General features: G+C 38.2%; 2 protein-coding genes and 1 pseudogene across 3 annotated transcripts; all 3 read left to right on the forward strand.

Moving 5' to 3' along the window:
* Positions 1-54: 54 nt before the first annotated feature.
* Positions 55-6536, forward strand: LOC119993568 (glycine dehydrogenase (decarboxylating), mitochondrial-like). Its single transcript, XM_038840752.1, has 15 exons — positions 55-1499; positions 1683-1928; positions 2010-2087; positions 2256-2356; positions 2448-2643; positions 2731-2856; positions 3279-3464; positions 3567-3680; positions 4055-4207; positions 4710-4898; positions 5404-5481; positions 5576-5701; positions 5785-5883; positions 6039-6156; positions 6283-6536. Exons 1-15 carry the CDS (start codon positions 261-263, stop codon positions 6375-6377), a joined length of 3144 nt encoding a protein of 1047 aa, XP_038696680.1. The 5' UTR covers positions 55-260; the 3' UTR covers positions 6378-6536.
* Positions 6537-9377: 2841 nt separating this feature from the next.
* On the forward strand, positions 9378-17828 carry LOC119993125 (serine/threonine-protein kinase EDR1-like). Of its 2 annotated transcripts, none has more exons than XM_038840071.1 (13): positions 9378-9978; positions 10822-11262; positions 11475-11578; positions 11816-12966; positions 14816-14856; positions 15478-15570; positions 15790-15890; positions 16288-16366; positions 16487-16585; positions 16698-16766; positions 16895-16944; positions 17020-17196; positions 17419-17828. In XM_038840071.1, the coding sequence occupies exons 1-13, from the start codon at positions 9568-9570 to the stop codon at positions 17531-17533; spliced, it is 2931 nt and encodes a 976-aa protein (XP_038695999.1). In that variant the 5' UTR covers positions 9378-9567; the 3' UTR covers positions 17534-17828. The 2 variants fall into 2 exon arrangements, with proteins under 2 accessions (XP_038695999.1, XP_038696000.1); XM_038840072.1 differs by having other exon boundaries at positions 15478-15546.
* A 258-nt stretch (positions 17829-18086) lies between these two features.
* Positions 18087-20937, forward strand: LOC119993126 (annotated as a pseudogene).
* The last annotated feature ends 1391 nt before the right edge of the window (positions 20938-22328 follow it).

The raw sequence follows: 22328 nt of genomic DNA on the forward strand, positions 1-22328 counted from the left end.
GCCATAAATTCCTTTTTCATACGTATAATAATTATCAAATACAATCGATACACACACACATAATATGGATTTATATATATATATTGAGAGATTTGTCTATATATAAAGACATCACCCATCCACCCACTACCACCACTTGCTTTCATGGGAAAATAATAATCGCTATTGCAACAACCCCCCCATTTCGTATTGCTTCCAGTATTTCACACGAAGAAAAACAAGCATCAGACACTCTCTTGTTGGTGTTTTAACATTCATTCATGGAACGTGCAAGGCGGTTCGCGAACCGCCCGATCCTGAAGCGCCTGGTGGCAGAGTCGAAGCAGAACCGTTGCACCAATGAATCAGCATCGTCGGTGTTGAAGTCCACATCTCCTGTTTTTTACGCTCCTTCGAGGTATGTGTCGTCGGTTACGCCGTTTGTTAAAAGTCCTAGATGGAGTAATGGTGTGGGTAATGTTGGTTTTGGGTCTCAAGTGAGATCCATATCTGTTGAGGCATTGCGACCCAGTGACACTTTCCCTCGCCGTCATAACTCGGCGACGCCAGAGGAGCAAACAAAAATGGCTGAGTTATGTGGATTTGATAATCTTGATTCGCTTATTAATGCCACGGTTCCGAAATCTATTCGTATTGATTCAATGAATTTCTCTAAGTTTGATGAAGGATTAACAGAGAGCCAAATGATTGAACATATGAAAAGATTAGCAGCTAATAACAAGGTTTTTAAGTCGTTTATTGGGATGGGTTATTATAATACGCATGTTCCACCTGTGATTTTGAGGAATATAATGGAGAATCCGGCTTGGTACACTCAGTACACACCGTACCAGGCTGAGATATCTCAGGGGAGACTTGAGTCTCTGCTGAATTACCAGACCATAATTACGGATCTTACTGGGTTGCCCATGTCAAATGCTTCATTGCTCGACGAGGGAACTGCTGCTGCTGAGGCAATGTCAATGTGTAATAATATCCAGAAGGGGAAGAAGAAAACTTTTGTTATTGCTAACAACTGCCACCCACAAACCATAGATATTTGTAAGACTAGAGCTGATGGTTTTGATCTTAAAGTTGTCACTGCGGATCTTAAGGACATTGATTACAAATCTGGAGATGTTTGTGGGGTTTTGGTTCAGTATCCAGGGACTGAAGGTGAACTTTTGGACTATGGGGAGTTTATCAAGAACGCTCATGCTCATGGGGTAAAGGTTGTTATGGCTACAGATTTGTTGGCATTGACAGTATTGAAGCCTCCTGGTGAACTTGGGGCCGATATTGTGGTTGGTTCGGCTCAGAGGTTTGGTGTTCCAATGGGGTATGGGGGTCCTCATGCAGCGTTCTTGGCTACCTCTCAGGAGTATAAGAGGATGATGCCCGGTAGAATTATTGGAGTTAGTGTCGATTCTTCAGGAAAGCCTGCCCTGCGCATGGCAATGCAAACTAGGGAGCAACATATCCGCAGAGACAAGGCCACTAGCAATATCTGCACTGCTCAGGTGAGAGTCTCCGCTTTAAAGTTTTTGTTTTGCTTGTTGGCACTGCTTAAATGAAGGTTAAACGGTACAAGGATTCAATTCCCATGTCATCAACATGGAATTATTGGAGCCTTTTCCTTATTAAATGTATGAAGAGAATGGGTACTTTGGGTTGAAAAAATATATATTTGATCCTTTTATCAGGCATTACTTGCAAACATGGCTGCCATGTATGCTGTTTATCATGGACCTGAAGGCCTTAAAACCATTGCTCAACGGGTCCATGGTCTTGCTGGAGCTTTTGCACTTGGACTTAGAAAGCTTGGGACAGTGGAAGTTCAGGGCCTTCCCTTCTTTGACACTGTGAAGGTTAATTGTACTGATGCACATGCGATTGCTGATGCTGCTTACAAAAGTCAGATCAATTTGCGAATTGTAGACGAAAACACTGTAAGCTTTATATGTCAAATGCAATATTCTTTTACTACAACTCCATGTCATTAGATTAATGGAATTCTTTTTTTTTTTCAGATCACTGTCTCCTTTGATGAAACGAAAACCTTGGAAGATGTCAATAAACTCCTCAAAGTTTTTGCATCTGGAAAACCTGTGAGTATAATAAACATTAGGTTGTTTGTGTCTAATACTCTGCAATGTGAGTCCAATGAGGCCTAATGTTGGACAGGTTCCATGTCCTCAAAAAATAAGTACTATGATGTTCGCAGCTAATTGTAATTGTCTCCATCAAACTAAGAGCACTTTGGTTCCATTTAACAGGTTCCATTCACGGCTGCATCTCTTGCACCAGAGGTTCAACCATTCATCCCTCCTGGTTTAACTAGGGACAGCCCATATCTGACCCATTCAATCTTCAACTCGTATGAATCTTGCCTGAAATATTAAACTTCTCACAGTTTAGTGCCCGGAACCCACTCTTGACTCCTTTTTCTTTGTTTTAATTTTGGTCAGGTACCATACAGAGCATGAGTTGCTCAGATATATGCATAGGTTACAGTCAAAGGATCTTTCTTTGTGTCACAGTATGATTCCTTTAGGATCCTGTACAATGAAACTAAATGCGACAGTTGAAATGATGCCTGTCACGTGGCCTAACTTCACTGACATTCACCCTTTTGCTCCTGCTGACCAGGCTCTGGGTTACCAGGTAGTAAAAATTAATCTCGTTTGTTGGGTGTGTTTTTGTGTGTATATGTCCCTATTTTTCTGAGATACAGTATCCTGGTTTTCTTAGGAACTTTTCAACGACTTGGGTGAACTTCTCTGCACCATCACTGGATTTGACTCTTTCTCATTGCAACCAAACGCTGGTGCTGCTGGCGAGTATGCTGGACTGATGGTTATCCGCGCATATCATAAGGTACCATGATGCTACCCTTTTCCTAATATTTACTCATTTCCTGTATCAGTAACGCAAGAAGCATTTAATTCTTTCTGCTTGAAACTTTAATTAGAAGCTGAGCTGATGCCTGATGTTAACCTTAGTGAGGTGCAGTCTTAGTGGATAAATTTGATGACTGTGACATCCAGTGCAGAGTAGCCAGCGGCTGTGTTTTCGTCAAATTCATCTCACTTGTTTTTCTTTTGAAATCTTCCTAATTTTTTATGACTGTATCAATATGTAAATGAATGAAAATGAATCACAATTGCAGCAATCTTCCAATGTTTGTCAGCATGTTCATGTTGGAAAACTTGCTACACGGGCCTCCTTAACACTGATCCCAAGTTTTGGCTCTTTCCTCATTTGTTGATGCTGATGTAGTTGCTGAATGAACATTGCAGGCAAAAGGAGATCATCACCGTAATGTGTGCATTATACCCGTTTCAGCACATGGAACAAATCCTGCCAGCGCTGCTATGTGTGGAATGAAAATTGTTGCCGTTGGAACTGATGCCAAGGGGAACATCAATATCGAAGAGTTAAGAAAAGCTGCCGAAGGAAATAAGGACAACCTAGCTGCTCTTATGGTATCTGCACACTGCATCCTGGACTTGAATTTATAACCCCTGACACGGATTTTGAGTTCTAATTCAATATCAATTGCTTAACTGCTTTTAATTAAATTTCAGGTCACATATCCTTCCACTCATGGAGTCTATGAAGAAGGCATTGATGAGATATGTAAGATTATTCATGACAATGGAGGTCAGGTATACATGGATGGAGCTAACATGAATGCACAGGTTTGTCTTGCCATCCTTCCACCAAATAAAATTTTGCATCTTTGAGTTGTATGTAAGCATTAAGCACACATTATATTACGTAATGATGTGCCAAATTGCATTACTTTTATAGTTTCCTAGGCAAACCGTTTGTGGGCATACGTTGAATGTTATAGATCTTTTCCTTCGTTTATTGGTCTTGGTGTTCTGGAGGGAGGTTGGTTATCTCCGCAGGTATTCCTCATTTGATGATGTCATCAATGTATTCTAACATAAGTCATGTCTGGGTATACATCAATTTTTTTGGTGGTTGTTGGCTGCACAAGAATTATTCTGCTGCATGTTTCAGTTAAATTCTTCAAGTTCAGTTCTGAGGAAACTTTTGGCGGTTGCAGGTGGGTCTAACAAGCCCAGGCTATATTGGAGCTGATGTTTGCCATCTCAATCTCCATAAAACATTTTGCATTCCTCATGGAGGTGGCGGTCCTGGCATGGGTCCTATTGGTGTGAAGAAGCACTTGGCTCCATATCTGCCTTCTCATCCTGTGGTATGTTTTTCACATATAAGCACATATTCAGTGTCTGTTTTGGATTATTTTGATGATGATGCATATACAGTGTGGCTTGGTATAAGCACCATGTAAGCTCAATGGTCAAATTTATTTATTTTTTTGTTTATATTTTGGACCCGTGAATGCTAGTGGACAATCCCCCCTTCCATGGTGCCTTCTTTAGAATCATACTGACAATTTGACTCACAACTGACAATTGAAAATGTAAAATCTCAAGAATAACCAGTTACAAGATTCAGTATTTATGGCTTCACATTTTACTTTTTTAGTTGACGGGGGATGTTAAGAGAGAGAATAATATGATAGAGATGATTTTGTACCTTATGTAACCTTGGTCATTAATAATATTTCATTTTCCGTTGGAAAAAGGCATATTACTTGTCGTGGCTTATAGTGACCGTCTTTAAATAACCTTCGTGTACTCCTGCTGCAATATCGGTCTCTCTTGGTTATTAATTGTTTTGCCATGGCAATGCAGGTACGTACTGGCGGTATACCAGCTCCCGAAAAGGCTGACCCACTTGGTACCATCTCTGCTGCACCTTGGGGCTCTGCTCTTATCTTGCCAATCTCTTACACTTACATAGCCATGATGGGGTCCAAGGGACTTACTGATGCTTCAAAAATAGCTATCTTGAATGCAAACTACATGGCCAAGCGTTTGGAGGTTCTTGCCTTAACCATCTCTTGCCTTTTGATTTCTAATAATCAATTTGGTAGGTAGAAGTGGCATCAATTGAAGATAAGTTGTGAGCAGCAAACCGTTTAGGATGGTATGGGCCGGCTGTACAATGTAGAAATAGTGGTGCGGCGGTGAGGATAATCAAAAGAATATTTTTAGTATAGACTAGAAAGCGAAGAGGAAGTCCTAAAAAAACATGGCTTGAAGTAGCAAGAAATGATGTGGAAACGAATAAACGTAATGGATTTTCTCGTTGACTCATATAGCCGACCCAATGAGATAAAAGACTCGAATGATGATGATGAATTTGACAGTTGCTATGTGCTGATATTTCATGTCAATTTTTATGAAAAAAATACAAAGTGTTTGTTGTAGCAAAACAAACCGTGTTGGATCTGGTACCAAGTCCCCGTTTCCTTTTCTTTATAATATGTCATAGGATTTTGAGTTCTCTCTTGAAGTCCAAGATATCTGTTATTTGGATTTTCAGAACCACTACCCAATTCTTTTCCGTGGTGTCAATGGAACTGTTGCCCATGAATTTATTGTTGACTTGAGAGGATTTAAGGTACTCTGATTATTTCACCTTTTTATTTGACCATTTCTCCTTCTTGACCTGATGCTTCCTCTATGACTAACTGTGAGGCAATACATTCTTGTAGAATACCGCTGGGATAGAACCTGAAGATGTTGCCAAACGGCTTATGGACTATGGATTTCATGGACCGACAATGTCATGGCCTGTTCCAGGCACACTGATGATTGAACCCACTGAAAGTGAAAGCAAGGTACATTAATCTCCTCACCTCGTTTAACCTTTCTTCTTTCATAACCCAGTTTCGGTTCTGAGCAAACTCCATATCCTTCACAGGCTGAGTTAGACAGGTTCTGTGATGCTCTCATTTCCATCAGAGAGGAAATTGCAGAAATCGAGAAAGGAAAAGCTGATATCCTCAACAATGTCCTGAAGGTGTGATTGATTTCTTTGTCGCTTATATTAATAACAAAAACATGAACACGTTCCTAGCCTGATCATCGGAATGGAAATTTATTCATGCATTTTGGCAAAGGCATTGTAATGGCATATAAACTTCTTATGTGATGATCTGAAATATGCTACTGCAGGGAGCTCCTCATCCACCATCATTGCTTATGGCAGATTCATGGACGAAACCATATTCTCGGGAATACGCTGCCTTCCCTGCTTCCTGGCTCCGGACAGCGAAGTTCTGGCCTACTACAGGTATGGATGTTCATGTTACTGCCCACTGCTTCAATCCGCGTGCCATTCCCTCACTGCTAAAATTTAGGAAACTATATAAATTCCGGATTGTTTTCTGTTATTAACTTGAGCAAACTCGTATCTCAGGACGTATCGACAACGTGTACGGTGACCGCAACCTTGTATGCACCCTTCTCCCAGCATCACAGGTTGTTGAAGAACAGGCAGCTGCTACTGCATAATCTTCTGGTTCGTCCCCCTGAACATTACTTTGCAGACAACAAAGTGGAAACCATCTTCTCCCATCTCTTTCTGTACATGAATTATCCTCATTCATATGTAACTTACTCATGATCTGTTTCTCTAATAACAGGAGTTGCTAATTGCAACTCAGTTAATCATCCCTTCTTTTACTTTCTCTCTAGTTTCTTATTCTTTCTAAGGTCATACTTCAGAATCATAAGAAAAGCCAACCATAAATTGACATTCTTCTAACTTCCACACAAACCTTGCATCATTTATGTCACTAGTTGCATATCCACGTTTCGCGGGGCATGTGATTATATGGGAAACACCTATAGAACAGTAGAAGCATATATGCCAAAAGAAACTCGTTAGTCCTCATAAAAAATTGAAAAAGAAAAATCATAATGATGACAAATACCAGTTGACAAATTGTCCATAACAATTCATTGCCAATCTAGCAATCTCCCCCTACAACCTGTCACTGTTAGAGGGGATGTCAACAGGACGGGGACCTCTTTGCCCGTCCCTGTATCCGTTAGACAAATCTTTACTCGTTTCCGCCAAAGTACCCTTTGGGTATTTAAATTTTCAACCCATCTCCATATTCGTCAGTGGGAGAATTCCCATCTCCGTCAACTATAATTTTGAGAACTCCATTAATTGTAAAAAAATTGTCAACTATAATTGGAATTTCAAGAAGTGTAAAAATGAATAAATTAAAAGCAATGCATGGATTATTTTACCCATAAAAATACCCGTATCCGTCCCAGACCCATTAACTAACGAGGCGTACCCATCTAATTTGGGGCGAGTCATGCGAGTACCTGTCGGATACAAGTATTTTTGATATCCCTAATCATTGTTCCATCCTTGCCTCCTAAACCCTCGAATGCATATTATGTATTGCATACTTTGTCTCATAAATTTATAGTATATTAAATTGGCAGCTCCAAGTCTTAATCGCCATAAACGAGTTTTTTTGGATAATCTTGATCTTTTCACAAAAAAAAAAAAACAACACTTTCGTTAATATTGAATCATAAAAGGAAATAAAAGCCTCTCTACATGTGGCCACGCCCTAGTCCTATGGTCATATTAAGGAATAACCTTCTTTTGCTATTTGCAGCAAATCTTATCCTATACATTTAGTGGGACTAAATAAAGACTTTTATGTCATTCACAAGTCACAATCCCATAGTCTTTGTCCAGATGCCACTTGTGGGAAAATTCACTCTATTATGGTCACACGTTAAACTTTAATTCAAATTATCATGTCATCGGACGAGAAACTTCTGTGCGTGCGGACCTGACGACTTAAGTTTAGGCCTATATTAGATATCCAAATGACAATATTATATGATATCGTTCTCGGTTATCAAAAAATAATAATTAATATTCACTGCTGAGTGTCCCATTCCGATTGGTTTGCAACCTAATTAGGTAGGCTATTCTATATGATTCTTTTGACCCTGACTTCAATTAATTGATTTTAAGTGGGAGTGAATGAGATTTGAATCACGACCTAACTGTCCTGGCATGACCAAAATGAGAGGAAGGTATCAAAAGACCAATTCATTCAATTTAGAATTTAATATTATCAAGTAAAAAAGGTCACAAGCCTCTCGTTTGCCTTGTATTGGATGGCATCTCTATGCAACTTTGAACGTAGACACAGCCTAATTCCATGAAATTCAGGAACATAAAAGTCTTAATCCAATGAATATCCATAAGAAAGATTGTTTGTGGTTTGATCCATAAAAGTCTTAAAACAGATGTTTGGGGATGGATATTTCTAAGTACTTAATCATATCATGTCCAATCATTACCCAACGAGATTTTTGTTTTTGGCTCGAACTCTAAATCTCTATGAATATTACACACACAAGTGTCATCTAAGTTATTCGTGGTTCTCATGTCATAAGAATACCTAATGAATATATATATAAGGTTTCTCAGATGCGGGATCTCACACTTTATTTAAAGTGCGGGATCCATCTAACACCATTCACGTGTAGGGACCATACTTACATATAATGAATGGTGTTAGATGGATCTCTCATTTTAAATAAAGTGAGGGATCACTCACGTGTGAGTTTCTTAAATTTCATGCAAACACCTTATAAACATCATTTAAAGGATAATTTTATTTTATACGGATACTTATCATTTACTCCAAACGGAGCTCAGTTGCATATGGGACGAAAATAAAAAATATAAATATACGTATTTTGTATGGTAATTTAAATATATATAGTAACACTATCTTGATTATAATAATTATATATATATATTGAAAAAATTAATTTTATATATTATATTTGTTAAAACTTAAAATTCGTATTTTTCTCCACACTTTTCTCGCGTATTACACGGTGGTTCCTGACTCGTTTATATGAAATTATCAATGCCATTAATCAACCCACCTCTTGAAGAAATAGGAGTAAATAGTTTTTCTACTAATCTCAATGTCAACTCTTTTCTTTTGAATTTAAACTCCGATATTTGGATCATCCTACTCTTTTTAAATATTTTGACAAATTATAAGGTGTTAATACGAATAATTGAACTTAAATGTTCGAAATGAAATAATTTATTCTCGATAAATGATTTTCTATTTCTTAGTTTTGTGTATAGATTTTCGTCACCATAAAAACATCGCTTAAGTATAAATAATTTTGTTTAGATTAAGATGATAATCCATGCACTTGAAATTATTTGAGCTCCAACATTTTAATAATGATCAACGAGAGGTGGTTCGCTTGGTAATCGACTGATTTAGATATATCTGTACTAAAGGTTCGATTCCAACGAAAAACATATTATTCAACGGTATTTCAAAAAGAAAATTCGGTATAAAAATAACAAGATCACAACCGTTGGATGCCTTCCATCAACCAATCAACACAAGTAAATTAATTTGGACGGTCATGATGAAATGAGTTGTAAATACGCTGTACAGTAAAATTGTACATAAAAAACAGCGAGAGAGAGTACATTGGAGGGAATGGGCGAACGGTTATTTAAGCATCTCAGGTGGTGGTAGCTTGACGAAGAAGAGTGCGCAGGTTAAGCGAATCTGCCTTTGTTACTAGTGGGCGTAGGTTAAGCCAGTAGTACCAGCGAGAGCGAGGCGACCTGAAGAAAAACTTTGTCGAGGAGAAAGGTAAAGGTAATTGTTGATGATCGATGTCGAAAATGAAACATCTACTCAGAAAACTTCACATCGGTGGAGGACTCAACGAGCATCAGCGACTGGGCGAGCCCCGACGCAGTACGAACCCGATTAATCCATCCGCTTTGTCGTCCACATCAGCGTCGCCGACAACTTCGTATTCTCCTTCATCGGTGGGGACAATCGATGCCGTTGAATCGGGGAGTGGGGATCGGACCGCAGGCAGGGATGGAGGACTTGATTTCAATTTTCTTGAGGAGGAGTTTCAGGTGCAGTTGGCTCTGGCAATCAGCGCATCGGATCCCGATGCGGGGAAGGATCCGGACTCGGTCCAGATCGACGCCGCCAAGCGCATAAGTCTCGGCTGCACTGCCTCAGTTGCCGGCACTGATGCCCTCGTGGAGTTTATGTCGCTTCGGTATTGGGTAGGTGCCCGTGTCGTTTGTCTTGTCGTTTCAATGCATCGTGGTGTACTGGTTAGGTTTTTGACTTTTCCGATCTTGTTTCGTTTTATTGCCTCTTATTGGGCGAATCAAATTTTAATTGGCATTTGATAAGGGGACTAGTAGAGTAATCTTGTAGTTAGATTAATTGGATTATTCTTGACGGTATCAATAGCATGTTGTGGGAAGGAATGACAGTGTATTGGTTTGCTCCGTGACTGTAAAGTTAATTTTCTTCCCTCTAAATATGGTATTGATCAATGCGGGATTCTCAGTTGTGTAATTAATGCATTACTTAAGTAGTTTTGAAATATTGTCTAAATACAGCTTGTATTGTCATCTATAGTCACATACTCGCCTATCGAGTTTGATTCAATTCATGAATTAGGGTATTTGCAGCTGCTGAATGTTCAATATCCATCTTCTTTAGTTCAGTCCCTTTGTCGTGGTTGGGTTACTTGTGCAGTAGCTGAAAGTATTTTGAGTTGTTCTAGGAGCTCAGATAACACAATTCTATGTTGATTGAAGGACCTCATCTCTATAATTAATCATGGAATATCTCTGCCTTTATATATGTCACTTAAAAAGAAATGTATGTACATCTTACATTGAAGCAGTATATTACCTGTGCAGTTTCTTTGGGTATAAAACTTATTTGCTTCACTGATGCAGTTCCATATTTAGAATCGTAGCTCTGCTCTTCCAAATTTAGGAGATGGAACTTAATTTTTTTTGTTACTTTTTTATTTGTCACATGAAGACTTTATTGTTTCTTTTCGTGATCAGAAAGATGATTTACAACTAATTTTTGTATATACATTGTAGAGCTACAACGTGGTAAATTATGATGAAAAAGTGATGAACGGCTTTTATGACGTATATGGCATTGCCTCAAACCCTGTTATGCAAGGCCAGATGCCTATATTGGTGGATCTTCAAGCTATATCGGTTAGAGATAATGTTGATTATGAAGTCGTTTTAGTGAACCGTTCACTTGACCCTGAACTACGAGAGCTTGAGAGGAAAGTGTATATCATGTACATGGACAGCAGGGTTTCTGAGCACGGGCAAGCTTTAAGTAACTTAATTCAGAAAATTGCCAATATTGTTGTTGACAGAATGGGTGGTCCAGTTGGTGATGCAGATGAAATGTTGCGAAGGTGGACTATCAGAAGTTATGAGTTGCGGAATGCACTGAATACAATTATTCTTCCCCTTGGATGTCTTGATATCGGACTTTCACGGCACAGGGCCTTGCTTTTTAAGGTTTCTCACTCCCTTTCCTTGCTTTCAGAAGTCAAAAGTGTCCCATTAGAATGTATAGACAATATTGATGTTGGAAGTGCTTTAGGTTGTTTAAATTGTTAAATATTTTCCATTGTCTGTTACCTTTTTTTTCGTCTTATGTTTTACTGTTTTTTACTTCTAGGGATGAGCACTAATGGCTGACAATAATTTATGCCTACCTCTGATGCTAGGTGCTAGCTGATAAAATTAATCTTCCATGTATGCTGGTCAAGGGCAGCTACTATACTGGCACTGATGATGGAGCTGTCAATTTGATTAGAATTGCTAATGGAAGGTGATGATCTTTACCTATTGTTCAATAATGACATCAGCTCTGAAATTTTATTTTTGTAGCAATGTAAGTTGTATTTTCATTTTGCATACTATGGGTACATTCTAGACCATTAAAAACTGCAGTACTGGTATTTGGGTTCCCTTGTGAATAGTAAGACGAGCCTTCTTCTAGACTTTATTGTTTGCATCATTATCAAGACCCTTCAAAACTAATGTAATCTTCTGTTAATTGGGGCAGTGAGTACATTATCGATCTAATGGGTGCTCCCGGTACTCTAATTCCGGCTGAGGTACCCAGCAGTATTCTCACAAATATTGGCTTGGACACAAGAGGCTTTATGAGTCCTACAGATAGATCAGGAGTGTCTTGTTTGTCGCATGAAGAAGGAACTGGAAATCTAGAAGTCTTACCTACACCTGATAGAGTCTCTGGTGTTGGCAGCTCGAGCCTGGAGGAGGCATTATTGGTTGACGATAGGACAAATGAGGATGACAGGAAAGTTGAAAAAAGCACAAATGAGAGACTTGAGCACGACTTGAGTGAGCCTCTTTTATCAGTCTCTAAATCATTTGAAAGCCCATCAGGCAGCTCTAGGAAACCATCATCTGCTCAAAAGATGAAGGCAAAGAGTGTTTCCAAATATGTCATCAGTGCTGCAAAGAATCCTGAATTTGCACAAAAGCTCCATGCTGTCTTGTTAGAAAGTGGTGCATCACCTCCTCCAGATCTATTTTCGGGTATTAGTCCTCTGGAGTTGATTGAACAGAAATTGCCTGGACATGTAGATGATGGGGTTCAATGTAATCCTGCCAATCTATCATCATTCAATGATCAATTTCTTGCATCGTCAACTCAAGTGACACATTTGAACAATGCTGGATTAGATTATAAGCATCAGTCATCAGATCGTTTTGATGGGATACGAAACCAGTTGGAAACACATGCACTTGGGTCTAATATGTCTTTTCTTTCTGATACTACAAGCGAAGGATTTGTTATTGTTAGAAAAGAAACTAGTGAAGAAAGGCCGATTGATGCTATGTGCGTAAATGCAGGTCCTGTTAATCCACATGGAATGATTTCTAGGGATTTATGTGAGAAACAAAATTTTGAGTCTCTTCTATCTTCTGCAATTGACTCTTGCCAAAGACAATTTGAGGATGTCTTAGCCATTGAAGATAAACAGCAATGTCAAGTGAAGATGGGAGAGACTTACAATGATATGGAATTGGGCAACGAATCTGCTTCAAAATTGATAGGAACATCAAACAATTGTATGAATATTGCTCGTGATTGCTACTATGAGCGGGTAAACCCAATGCTGGGGGAGGTTGCGGAATGGGAAATCCCATGGGAAGATCTGCAGATTGGTGAACGAATTGGCATTGGTATGGTTTCTTCATTCTGAATCTATTCAGTTTTGTAGAAGTTGAATGTACTTTTGGTAATTTGCACTATATTATCAATTGTGGTGCTAAGATCTGAGTACTTGAATTTTCTCACTTCCTGTGTTGCATTCTTAAACTTTTTGAATAATGCCTGCTGCTTGTACTTTTATATGTGCATCTGCTTATTCCTAATCTATGATTCTATGTGATACATGAGATAATGTCTTGAAACAACTATTTTTTCTGGTAAAATATGTAGACCAGGACGGACAAATTCATGACTTCACATTGAAATTCCAAGGAACACCCTGAAACTTAGATTTGGTGCAAATTTCATTGTTTGTTTTTTCTGCGGTAGTTAGTGGACCCACTCCTGGTTCTTGATCTTGGTATTTAAGGAGCAGCTAGTAGCAAAAATATGACGTACTTTAGCAAACTTTTTATCTGGCTCTGATTCTGCTTAATTATAGACTGCCTGGTATACTGTTAACATTTGTGATGTAATTCCATTTCAGCATCTAGCAGAATTTGTAAATATTTAGGTCATGAATATGAACTGGTAGCAGTCTTTTTGCATGGCTGTGGCTTGGTTTTAAATTTGACGCATAGTACTTGTTCTATGGCAAGGTTGAATTAGGATGAAGCTGGTAATATATATTCGTAATATTTATGTTAGAAACTTAGAACAATGCTCATATTTGCGATTTTCGTAAAAGGACTTTGGCGGTGGGTGCGTTGATGCTAATAATCTCTTGGTCTCTAGTAAAGAGTTGTGATGAATTACTACTGAGAGTTCAGATCTGAACAGTACTAACTACTAGTTGATGAGAGCTACTACGGACATTAAAAAGATAAAGTAAAAGTCATTTAGGCGCCAATTATTGAAGACCACATAAAAAAATTATTGAAGACCATATATCATGATTTCTCGTCCTGCTTATTGGATGGCAATAAGTCATGGGACATTGGAAGGCAATAGGTCATAGGACATTGCTAGGCTTTTGAGCAGCTTAAATGGAAAGGAAAAGATGGTACGTGGGTCAAGATTTCTGGGTAATTTATCAACTAGTCATTTGCTCAATGTAGTTATTGTAGTTATTTCAATAATTGCTTACTGGACATTTCTGCTTACACTTCATCAGGAGATATTGAAAGAAGTTTTCCTAGGTTTTTGTTCTGTAAAGGAAATTAATGGTCATTGCTCTGTAATATTAGCGAAGTTTTGATCTATGCTCAAGCTTGACCTCTTGGAGGGTTGGTGGTGCTGCTAGAACTCCTTTGCTTTTGATCATCTATATGTTCAATTTGTCTAGTTGATAGTCCACCCAGACAAGCCTGGTGGTCTGTACAATCATGTAGGCAAAAGCTGTTTATTTGATTACAACTGTAGTTTCTGGAACTTTCTATTGAACATGACGACAAACCTCAATATGTTCATCAGTTTGCTAAGTTATTATATCATGGTCTCTCTTTTTGGTTAAAGAGATGTGAAAATTTGCCATCTCATTTGAAGCCTTTTTCTTTAGTTAAATTTGAGACTTGTGAATTATTATTAGGTAAACAACTCCCGTGCACAAGACTCCTGCAGTGGGTGGGGTTGGGGACATACAAGAAATATGGAGACCTTACCCCACATAATATGTGGCGAGATTGTTTCCAGAAATTGAACATGTGACCTCTAGGTTGCAGCTCTACAACTCTACTATTGGGTCATGTGTTCGCTTGTTATGTATTATTACTATTACTATTATTATTTAATTTGTTGAAAACTAGATCTATGTAGTTGTAGAATCTGATGCTTACTTAAATATGGTGTGTTGAAGATTTTACTGGACTTCTTATCATGCAGGTTCATATGGCGAGGTTTACTGTGCAGATTGGAATGGCACTGTAAGTTAACCTTTTAACATGTTAGATTAATCATTTGTTCATCTTCTTCTTTCTAATGCGTATTCTTTGGTGGACAAAGAGGACCCTTCTTTCTTTAATGTCTTTTACAAGGGTTTTTGGCTTTTGGGGTTGGATGGTGTGGAATCATAAGTTGCCTGTGCTGACATTGATTGGTGCCTCAATTCTAGATGTTTGTTATGGTAACTTTGGTGGGTTTACTATATTATACATGCTGCCTTTGGTACTTATATATTAGTGCTGTATGCTGCCTTTGGATAGCATTGTGAAAGGTGGTTGTTGGTAAAAATTCCGATGGAATAATTACTAATCAAATTTAGTGATGGCATTTGGATTTGGAATATACATATAATAGAAGCATAGAAACCAAAAAGAAATGGATGTAAGCGAATAAGAAAGTATATGGGCTTTATAGAATTATTGGACAATACACCTCTAAATAGGACTGTGAAGTAACGACTTAGACTTATTTCTCTTATGAATTCATGTAGGCAACCCCAAGCTGTTAGAGACAAAAGATTCGATGATGGTGATGATGATTATGTGTGTGTGTATATATTGTTGCTATTTTGTCTGTTTCGTATGACTGGTTATGCCTTGCAGGAAGTTGCTGTGAAGAAATTTTTAGATCAAGATTTCTCTGGTGATGCACTGGATCAATTTAAATGTGAAGTAAGTAACAGTTATCTTTTTGAAGTAAGTAATACTAATTCTGATCAATCTTATCTACAGTCACTTCAAACTTGTATTTTTTTCTGTGTTTTCTAAATTTGAATTTAATTTCTCAAAGCAGCAAGACTTGTATGAATTTCTAAATCAGATGTTGACTATTAATGGCAGATACAATTCCACTGAATTTGCTTTTTGTTAATAGTTAAATACTTAAATTAGATCCCTGCTGGCTGCTTTATGCAGGTTGAAATCATGTTAAGGCTAAGGCATCCAAATGTTGTTCTGTTCATGGGAGCAGTTACTCGTCCACCACATTTTTCAATACTGACAGAATTTCTTCCCAGGTTAATTTTGCTAATGATATGTAAAATTGTAAATGAACTATAACTAATTTTTTTCCTTGCTTTTATTTTTCAAATAAGAAATGGATCATACACGTCTACAACATTTTGTATTAATGTTCATGAATCTGCTGTACCTTGGGGAGTGAATCATCATTTTGATTTACCATGTGCACCATGTTTGCACCAATATGCATAACATGGTGCCCTAACTGCAAGGTGTTAACTGATGAACTTATGGAGTTTATTTTGGTTTCCCCGTGTTGCAATTATGAAAGCCTTAATACATTGCTCCAATATCTGTCTTAACTCTTAACTGTCTTGAATGTGGAATAACGAGTGAATTATTAAATTAGTAACTTCATTTGTTTGGTCTTGCTTCTTCATTTGTAATTTGCAGGGGAAGTTTATATAGGTTGCTCCATCGTTCAAATTCTCAACTTGATGAAAGAAGACGATTGCGTATGGCTGTTGATGTGGTACAGACCGGAAATTGTTAATTTCTCCTTTTAATCAATTGTTTCATTTAGTTCTTTCTATATTTTTTTTTCTTTTCCTATCAAGTAATATGCTCAGTTTTTTTTTTTTTTTGCCTCCAGGCTAAGGGAATGAATTACTTGCACACAAGCCATCCTACAATTGTCCATCGAGATTTGAAGTCGCCCAATCTCCTTGTTGATAAAAATTGGGTTGTAAAGGTCTGGTCAAACCACTTCAGGCACTTGATTCATCCCTGATTGTGGATATGATCATCATCATCATTATTATGCCATGGAAATCAGTTGGTTTAACTCTCTATTTCTCCTGCAGGTCTGTGATTTTGGGTTGTCACGTATGAAGCACCATACCTTTTTGTCCTCAAAGTCTGCTGCTGGAACTGTAAGCTTGTTAAAGTTTTTTTATGGCTTTCGTCTTACAACTTTACTCCATTATATCTGTTGTCACTGCAAAAATAAGTACCATTTTGATTTGAAAAACAAACACTGAGAATTGCTTCTGGGTTGCAGCCTGAATGGATGGCACCAGAAGTTCTAAGGAATGAACCAGCAAATGAGAAGTAAGTGTACTTTGATTGTGCATATACATTTGTGCTTGTGTTCATTTGCAAGTGTGAACACTCCGCTCCTTGCAGATGTGATGTCTACAGCTTTGGTGTAATATTGTGGGAGTTGGCTACGTGTCGAATCCCTTGGGAAGGATTGAACCCAATGCAGGTTGTTGGAGCTGTTGGATTCCAGAACAGGCGTCTCGAAATTCCAGATGATGTCCATCCAGTAATTGGACAGATAATGCGTGAATGCTGGCAAACGTAAGTTGTAGGCTGGTATATATTTGCATCTGACATTTGTTTCCAATTTCAACTGAAAAGATAATCGGGCAGACTAGTAAACTTTATGCTAAAAAATTGGGGGTGAAAAAGGAGCCACTCAAATGAAAAGTAGCGTAAAACCTGTTTAAATGGGCTACTCCAAGTTGATCTTGCAGATTATTCTTGTTTATGTTTAAACTTGCTAACTTGTTCTGCCTGTAGGGAGCCACATTTACGGCCTTCCTTCACTCAGCTCATGTCTCGTCTTCGTCGTCTTCTAAATCTACTGGTTGATGGGAAAAACTCTGCAGATCAAGTGGAGCACCCCTGTTTGTAATAGTAGTTAAAATAGTTGTTTCTGGGCTCGAAGAGCCAGAGCAGCTGGAAGTTTTTTCACCTTTGTGCAGATATGGCTGTGTTGGTTCATTCGAAGTGGGAATTCAGCACAACCTATTCAGAACAGAACAGAGTGGAGATCCTCCTATCAAACAACTGCACAACTGCAGTGGAGGGTACCATTGGAAAATTGTTTTACTTTGTATGAAATAGGGTAATTGTGAAACCTTACATGTAAGAAAGTCAAAAGAAAAGAAAAAGAAAAGAAAGAATAATCCTTGAGTTATTGCTCTGTAGAGGCCTTGTTGGGTGAGAAATCCTCAACTCTGGAATTGTAAACAACTGATCTCTGCAGTTAATTGTGAAACAAAACCAAGGAAAAGTGAAAGTAAGAAGCAGAAAAGAACAAAATTGTGTTTCCAAACTCTTTATATATTTTTTTCCCCGTAACGTAGAATTCTGTCACCCAACTCAACTGTTTATCGGATAATTGATTGGTAAATCTTTAACATTTGCGGTTGGGCCTGAGTAAGGATTTATTTCGTAAATTAAAAAAATGAAAATAATTATGATATTTGAATTCACTCTTTGCGCTAAGGGTCATTGTGAATAAATTTGCGCTAAAAGTTATCACGAACAAGTTGAACATCCCAGTAGAGACAAGGTGAGAAAATCTCTCATTTGGAAAGGGTGATCAAGCGCAGAACAGGAACACCATGGCTAATGTCCTGCTTCACCTCTTACCCAAACCACCACCATCATCGCTCCTCTTCTCTTCCTCAACGACCAGACTCTTCCATCACCACCTCTACCGTGTAAGTCCTAAAACACCCTTGGCAACATCCAAAAATGATAGCAACAGTCCTCCAGAAACCGAGTGCCCTGATCCAGTCGACCAGCAGCCGATAAACGAGTACCAACTCTCCACCTCCTTTCCCTTCTCGTGGGCCTCAGGCGACATGGTTGAGTACTGCTCTCGGTTGTTCGTTAATGGGGCTTCTTTCGCAATCTTTATCGGGCTACCAGTGACTTGGTTCGGCGCGGTGGGGGCCGATTCAGTGTCGGAGCCGTTGAAACGAGTATTGGAAGCCGCGTCGAGTGTGAATCTTGTGGTTGTGAGGATGTATTTGGGTTGGGCTTATGTGGGGAATCGGTTGCTCAGTGTCACAGTTGAATGTAATTTCTCTGCTTATTGTCTCATTTTCATTTAAAAATTTTGGTTGCTGAAAAAATACAGAGGGTTCGATCCCTCTCTTGTTGCAGACGAAGAGACAGGATGGTACGATCGCCAGGTACCTTTCTCTTTTACTCTTCTTCTTGTTTAAATTGGACTACTGTTTATTTCTTACTGCTCAGTTGAGGAAATTAGAAAGTTCGATGAGATTCAAGAGTATTTGCTGAATTTTGTTATTCAATCGGTTAGAGTAGAGTCTCCAACAGTCAGCTAGATGCATCCTTGTTCCTTGCATAAATGTTTTTCTGGGTTCCTTACTCTCTTATTTTATTTTTGGTGATTAAACCTAGTTGTACTAATGTAAGTTGGCTAGTAGTCGAAGGATTGTCAACAATGGATGCTCAAGTTCGTATCGATACTCAATCCTGATGAAGCAACCGGTATCAGTAGACTGCATTTTGGTTTGAGATATAGCTATTTAGTAAAGAAAGTTGGTATACATGGGGGTTAAGTTCTTGATTTTTTTCCTAGTATATTTGGTGGTTATCCTAATAAATTATCACCATGAACCTATGAATGCTTAAGGTTTGTCCATGCCGATCTCAAACTCGTTTATGCGAAATGGGCATTCAAATCAACCGTAGACTCATCAACCCAATATTCTTTAAGATGGCTTAGTTTTTTGCCATCTCCTCCAATGAATACATCAAGCTTGTTGAATCATCTGCTTCTAAAATAGAAACATAAAAATTTGTTGTCAAGTTCAGGTGTTGGTGGGAATACGAGAACGTATAGCATTGAATTGCTAACCCACCATTGGCCAACGAAAAATGAAACTATTTAGCATTCAAGAATTATGCCTACTTCGCTGTATAGATAAATTGTCATTTTGGAGGCTGAAATGAATTTCCTGAACAGGTATGGGTGAAGACTGCTGAAGTTTTGGCATGAGATCAGCTTCTCGGTTCATATATGGTAAGCAAATTCTCTCTCAAGGAGCATTTTGTTTTTAAATTGGTCATCAGATGGTGAAGAACATGCCTACTGTTAACTAACAGAGTGATTCCTTACAAATTGTTTTCACGCTATTTAGAGAGGATTAGTAGGTCTACGTATATTGCAGTGATACAATCTAGATGTCACATGATCAATTCCTGTAAACAGTATATTCACATTTTTTGTAGAGGTAAAATCTGCGAATATCCTATCTGTCTCCGACCCCGCCCACTTCAAGAGCATTGTGCACAGGAATTATTTAGTTATTTATTTTTACAGTAGAGGTCCTAGAGGATTACTAGGTCCTCTGATGTCTATCCCCTGGCAAAACAATTAACAGGGAAAATCTGTGCTCCCATTCCTGCTCCAAAATGTTTTTATGATGCTTCTACAGTTGTACTTGCTTCCTTAGGTTATCTGATTTTGTGTTTTTTTTACTTTCTTCTGGTAAATCATCTTTTTTTTTTGAAAGGTAAAAGCGAAATTTAGATGTAAAGCCACCAAGGGGTGTACTTTGTATCTTCTACATAGCTGCAGATTCAAATACATGCTTCGCAGGGGCATAGGTTTTTTGATTCTCCAACAAATTGAGCACCCTACTTCCTTTGCCTTGGTCTACGTTTTTCGATTGTGCATGGCAATTATGTTATGAAGAAATGCTTGATTTCTGTCATAATGCATGCTTTATTGGATGTTAGATCCTTGATGTTACTTCCCAGTAAACCCCAAAAAAAATTTTTAGATCCCATATTAATCTGACGGTACTTATTAGACGGTACAAATCTCCTTAATAAGATTCATATTCCTCCAACAGGTGAAGCCTGTGCTAAGCAGATTAGAGTACACTCTAGTAAGTCTTGGTGCACTACTGTTTGCTTGTGTTCTTCTCCTCATCAACATAGATGGAAGCCAAACGAATTCTTACTCAGCTTCTGAAGTTGGCGGGCAGAGCAATTGCGGGCGTTTACGATGATAACTCTGCAAGATCATTTGAACCAGAAGCATTCTGCGGTGAACCAGGTATTCCCTAAACGCGATTGGGATAAGCTCTGTCAATACTTTATTAGTGAAATTCGGGGAATCCTATATTTTCCCGTTGTACAGTTATTTTTCAGTTGCTATACAAGTATGTTTGTATGTATAGTAGGAAAGATGCGATATATTATTGAAGTTTTATTGGTTCCAATTGTTGATATCAATACAGGCTTTGTATAATTGACAAATGGGTTTCTCCTTTGGACAATGAATAAATGAAATCACACACTCATTTAGACGTTGGGTTCTATAAATGTGGGGTTCAGGAGCATCCACTCATCGAAAGTGTTGGTGGAACAGTTAATATGTAGAAAGCGAATCTTTACGGTAAATATAGAGATTAGGTTAATAATAGCTGATGCGGATGGTTTAAGAATATCGTATCGGTAGTTTGTCGTAGGGGAGGATTTTTTTTTTTTTTTTTGCATGACACTCTTGTATCTTTTTATTAGGCATCTAACGTCCACGTTCACTTTTTTTTTTTTTTTAAAGTTTAGCACCATCACATTATTCAAAATAGTGGTAATGTTTGTTTTTAGCAAAGCGGCTGTTCTGAACAGCGGCACGCCTTTGTTTCTAATTGTACACTAATACCGTTGTTTACAACAACGACTATGTAGATCAAACAAAAAAAAAACGACATACATAATAATGTCGTTTTTGTGAATAGCGACATTAAACTAAATATATACACCACCAAAAAGTTCGGGAAAAAAAGGGATCTTTCGCTCACCCATGGTTGCCTTTATTAAAAAAAAAATTTTGATTTACAGCAGCGGTATTGATGTGAAAAAATTAAAACAAAGGGTGTGTCGCGATTCTGAATAGCGATTTCGCTAAAAACACAACGTGGGTGTTTGGCAGTGCGTTTGCATTGCGTTAAGTTGCAACACACCTCACAGCACCACAGTTTTTTGTGATTGCGTTCCAACTCACCTCACAGCACCACAGCTTTTTACCTCACAATACCTCACCACACCTCACAGCACTCCCAAACGCTTACAATGTATGTTGAATTGTTCTACGTAATCAAATTAGGTCAATTATTTTATTTTAGATTAATGTACAATATAAACATTAAGTGATTTTATATTAATATTATTAGTCATCTAATATAACCGTAATTTAGATACGCCAAACGCACCTCACAGCACCACACCGCACCGCACCACAGTTTTAAAAGTGATGCGCCAAACAGCTTTTTGCGTTCCAACTCACCTCATAGCACCACAGTTTTATAACTCACAGCACCACACCACACCTCACAGTATTCCCAAACAAGCCCAATGTTGTCTCTGTTCAAACGGAGGCATAAATTTAAACAGGGATGTTATATATGTCCAATTAGGGCAAATGCAATGGGATTTAGGTTGCTGGGCCAACATTTTTGTTGGCCCGGTCCCACCTCTATTACACAAAAAGTCAAGTCAAACACGTATTCTAATACAGCCACATCAGCAAAACACAAATTTCTATACACTTTTTCTTCCCACACACTTTATCTTTCCACCCAACCCAACAACATTCCATTCCTCCATATTATCCACAACAAAACTACACCAAAACATCAAATATCAATACATCCACATCA

Source organism: Tripterygium wilfordii, chromosome 23, assembly GCF_013401445.1.
Source record: "Tripterygium wilfordii isolate XIE 37 chromosome 23, ASM1340144v1, whole genome shotgun sequence".
NCBI classification, from domain to species: domain Eukaryota; kingdom Viridiplantae; phylum Streptophyta; class Magnoliopsida; order Celastrales; family Celastraceae; genus Tripterygium; species Tripterygium wilfordii.

Coding starts and splice junctions, on each gene's coding strand:
- LOC119993568 (XM_038840752.1), top strand. CDS start 261: ATGGAACGTGCAAGGCGGTTCGCGAACCGCCCGATCCTGAAGCGCCTG. Junction 1,929..2,009: donor GAATTGTAGACGAAAACACT/GTAAGCTTTATA, acceptor TTTTTTTTTCAG/ATCACTGTCTCCTTTGATGA. Junction 5,482..5,575: donor TTGACTTGAGAGGATTTAAG/GTACTCTGATTA, acceptor ACATTCTTGTAG/AATACCGCTGGGATAGAACC.
- LOC119993125 (XM_038840071.1), top strand. CDS start 9,568: ATGTCGAAAATGAAACATCTACTCAGAAAACTTCACATCGGTGGAGGA. Junction 12,967..14,815: donor TGGTGAACGAATTGGCATTG/GTATGGTTTCTT, acceptor CTTATCATGCAG/GTTCATATGGCGAGGTTTAC. Junction 14,857..15,477: donor GTGCAGATTGGAATGGCACT/GTAAGTTAACCT, acceptor TATGCCTTGCAG/GAAGTTGCTGTGAAGAAATT.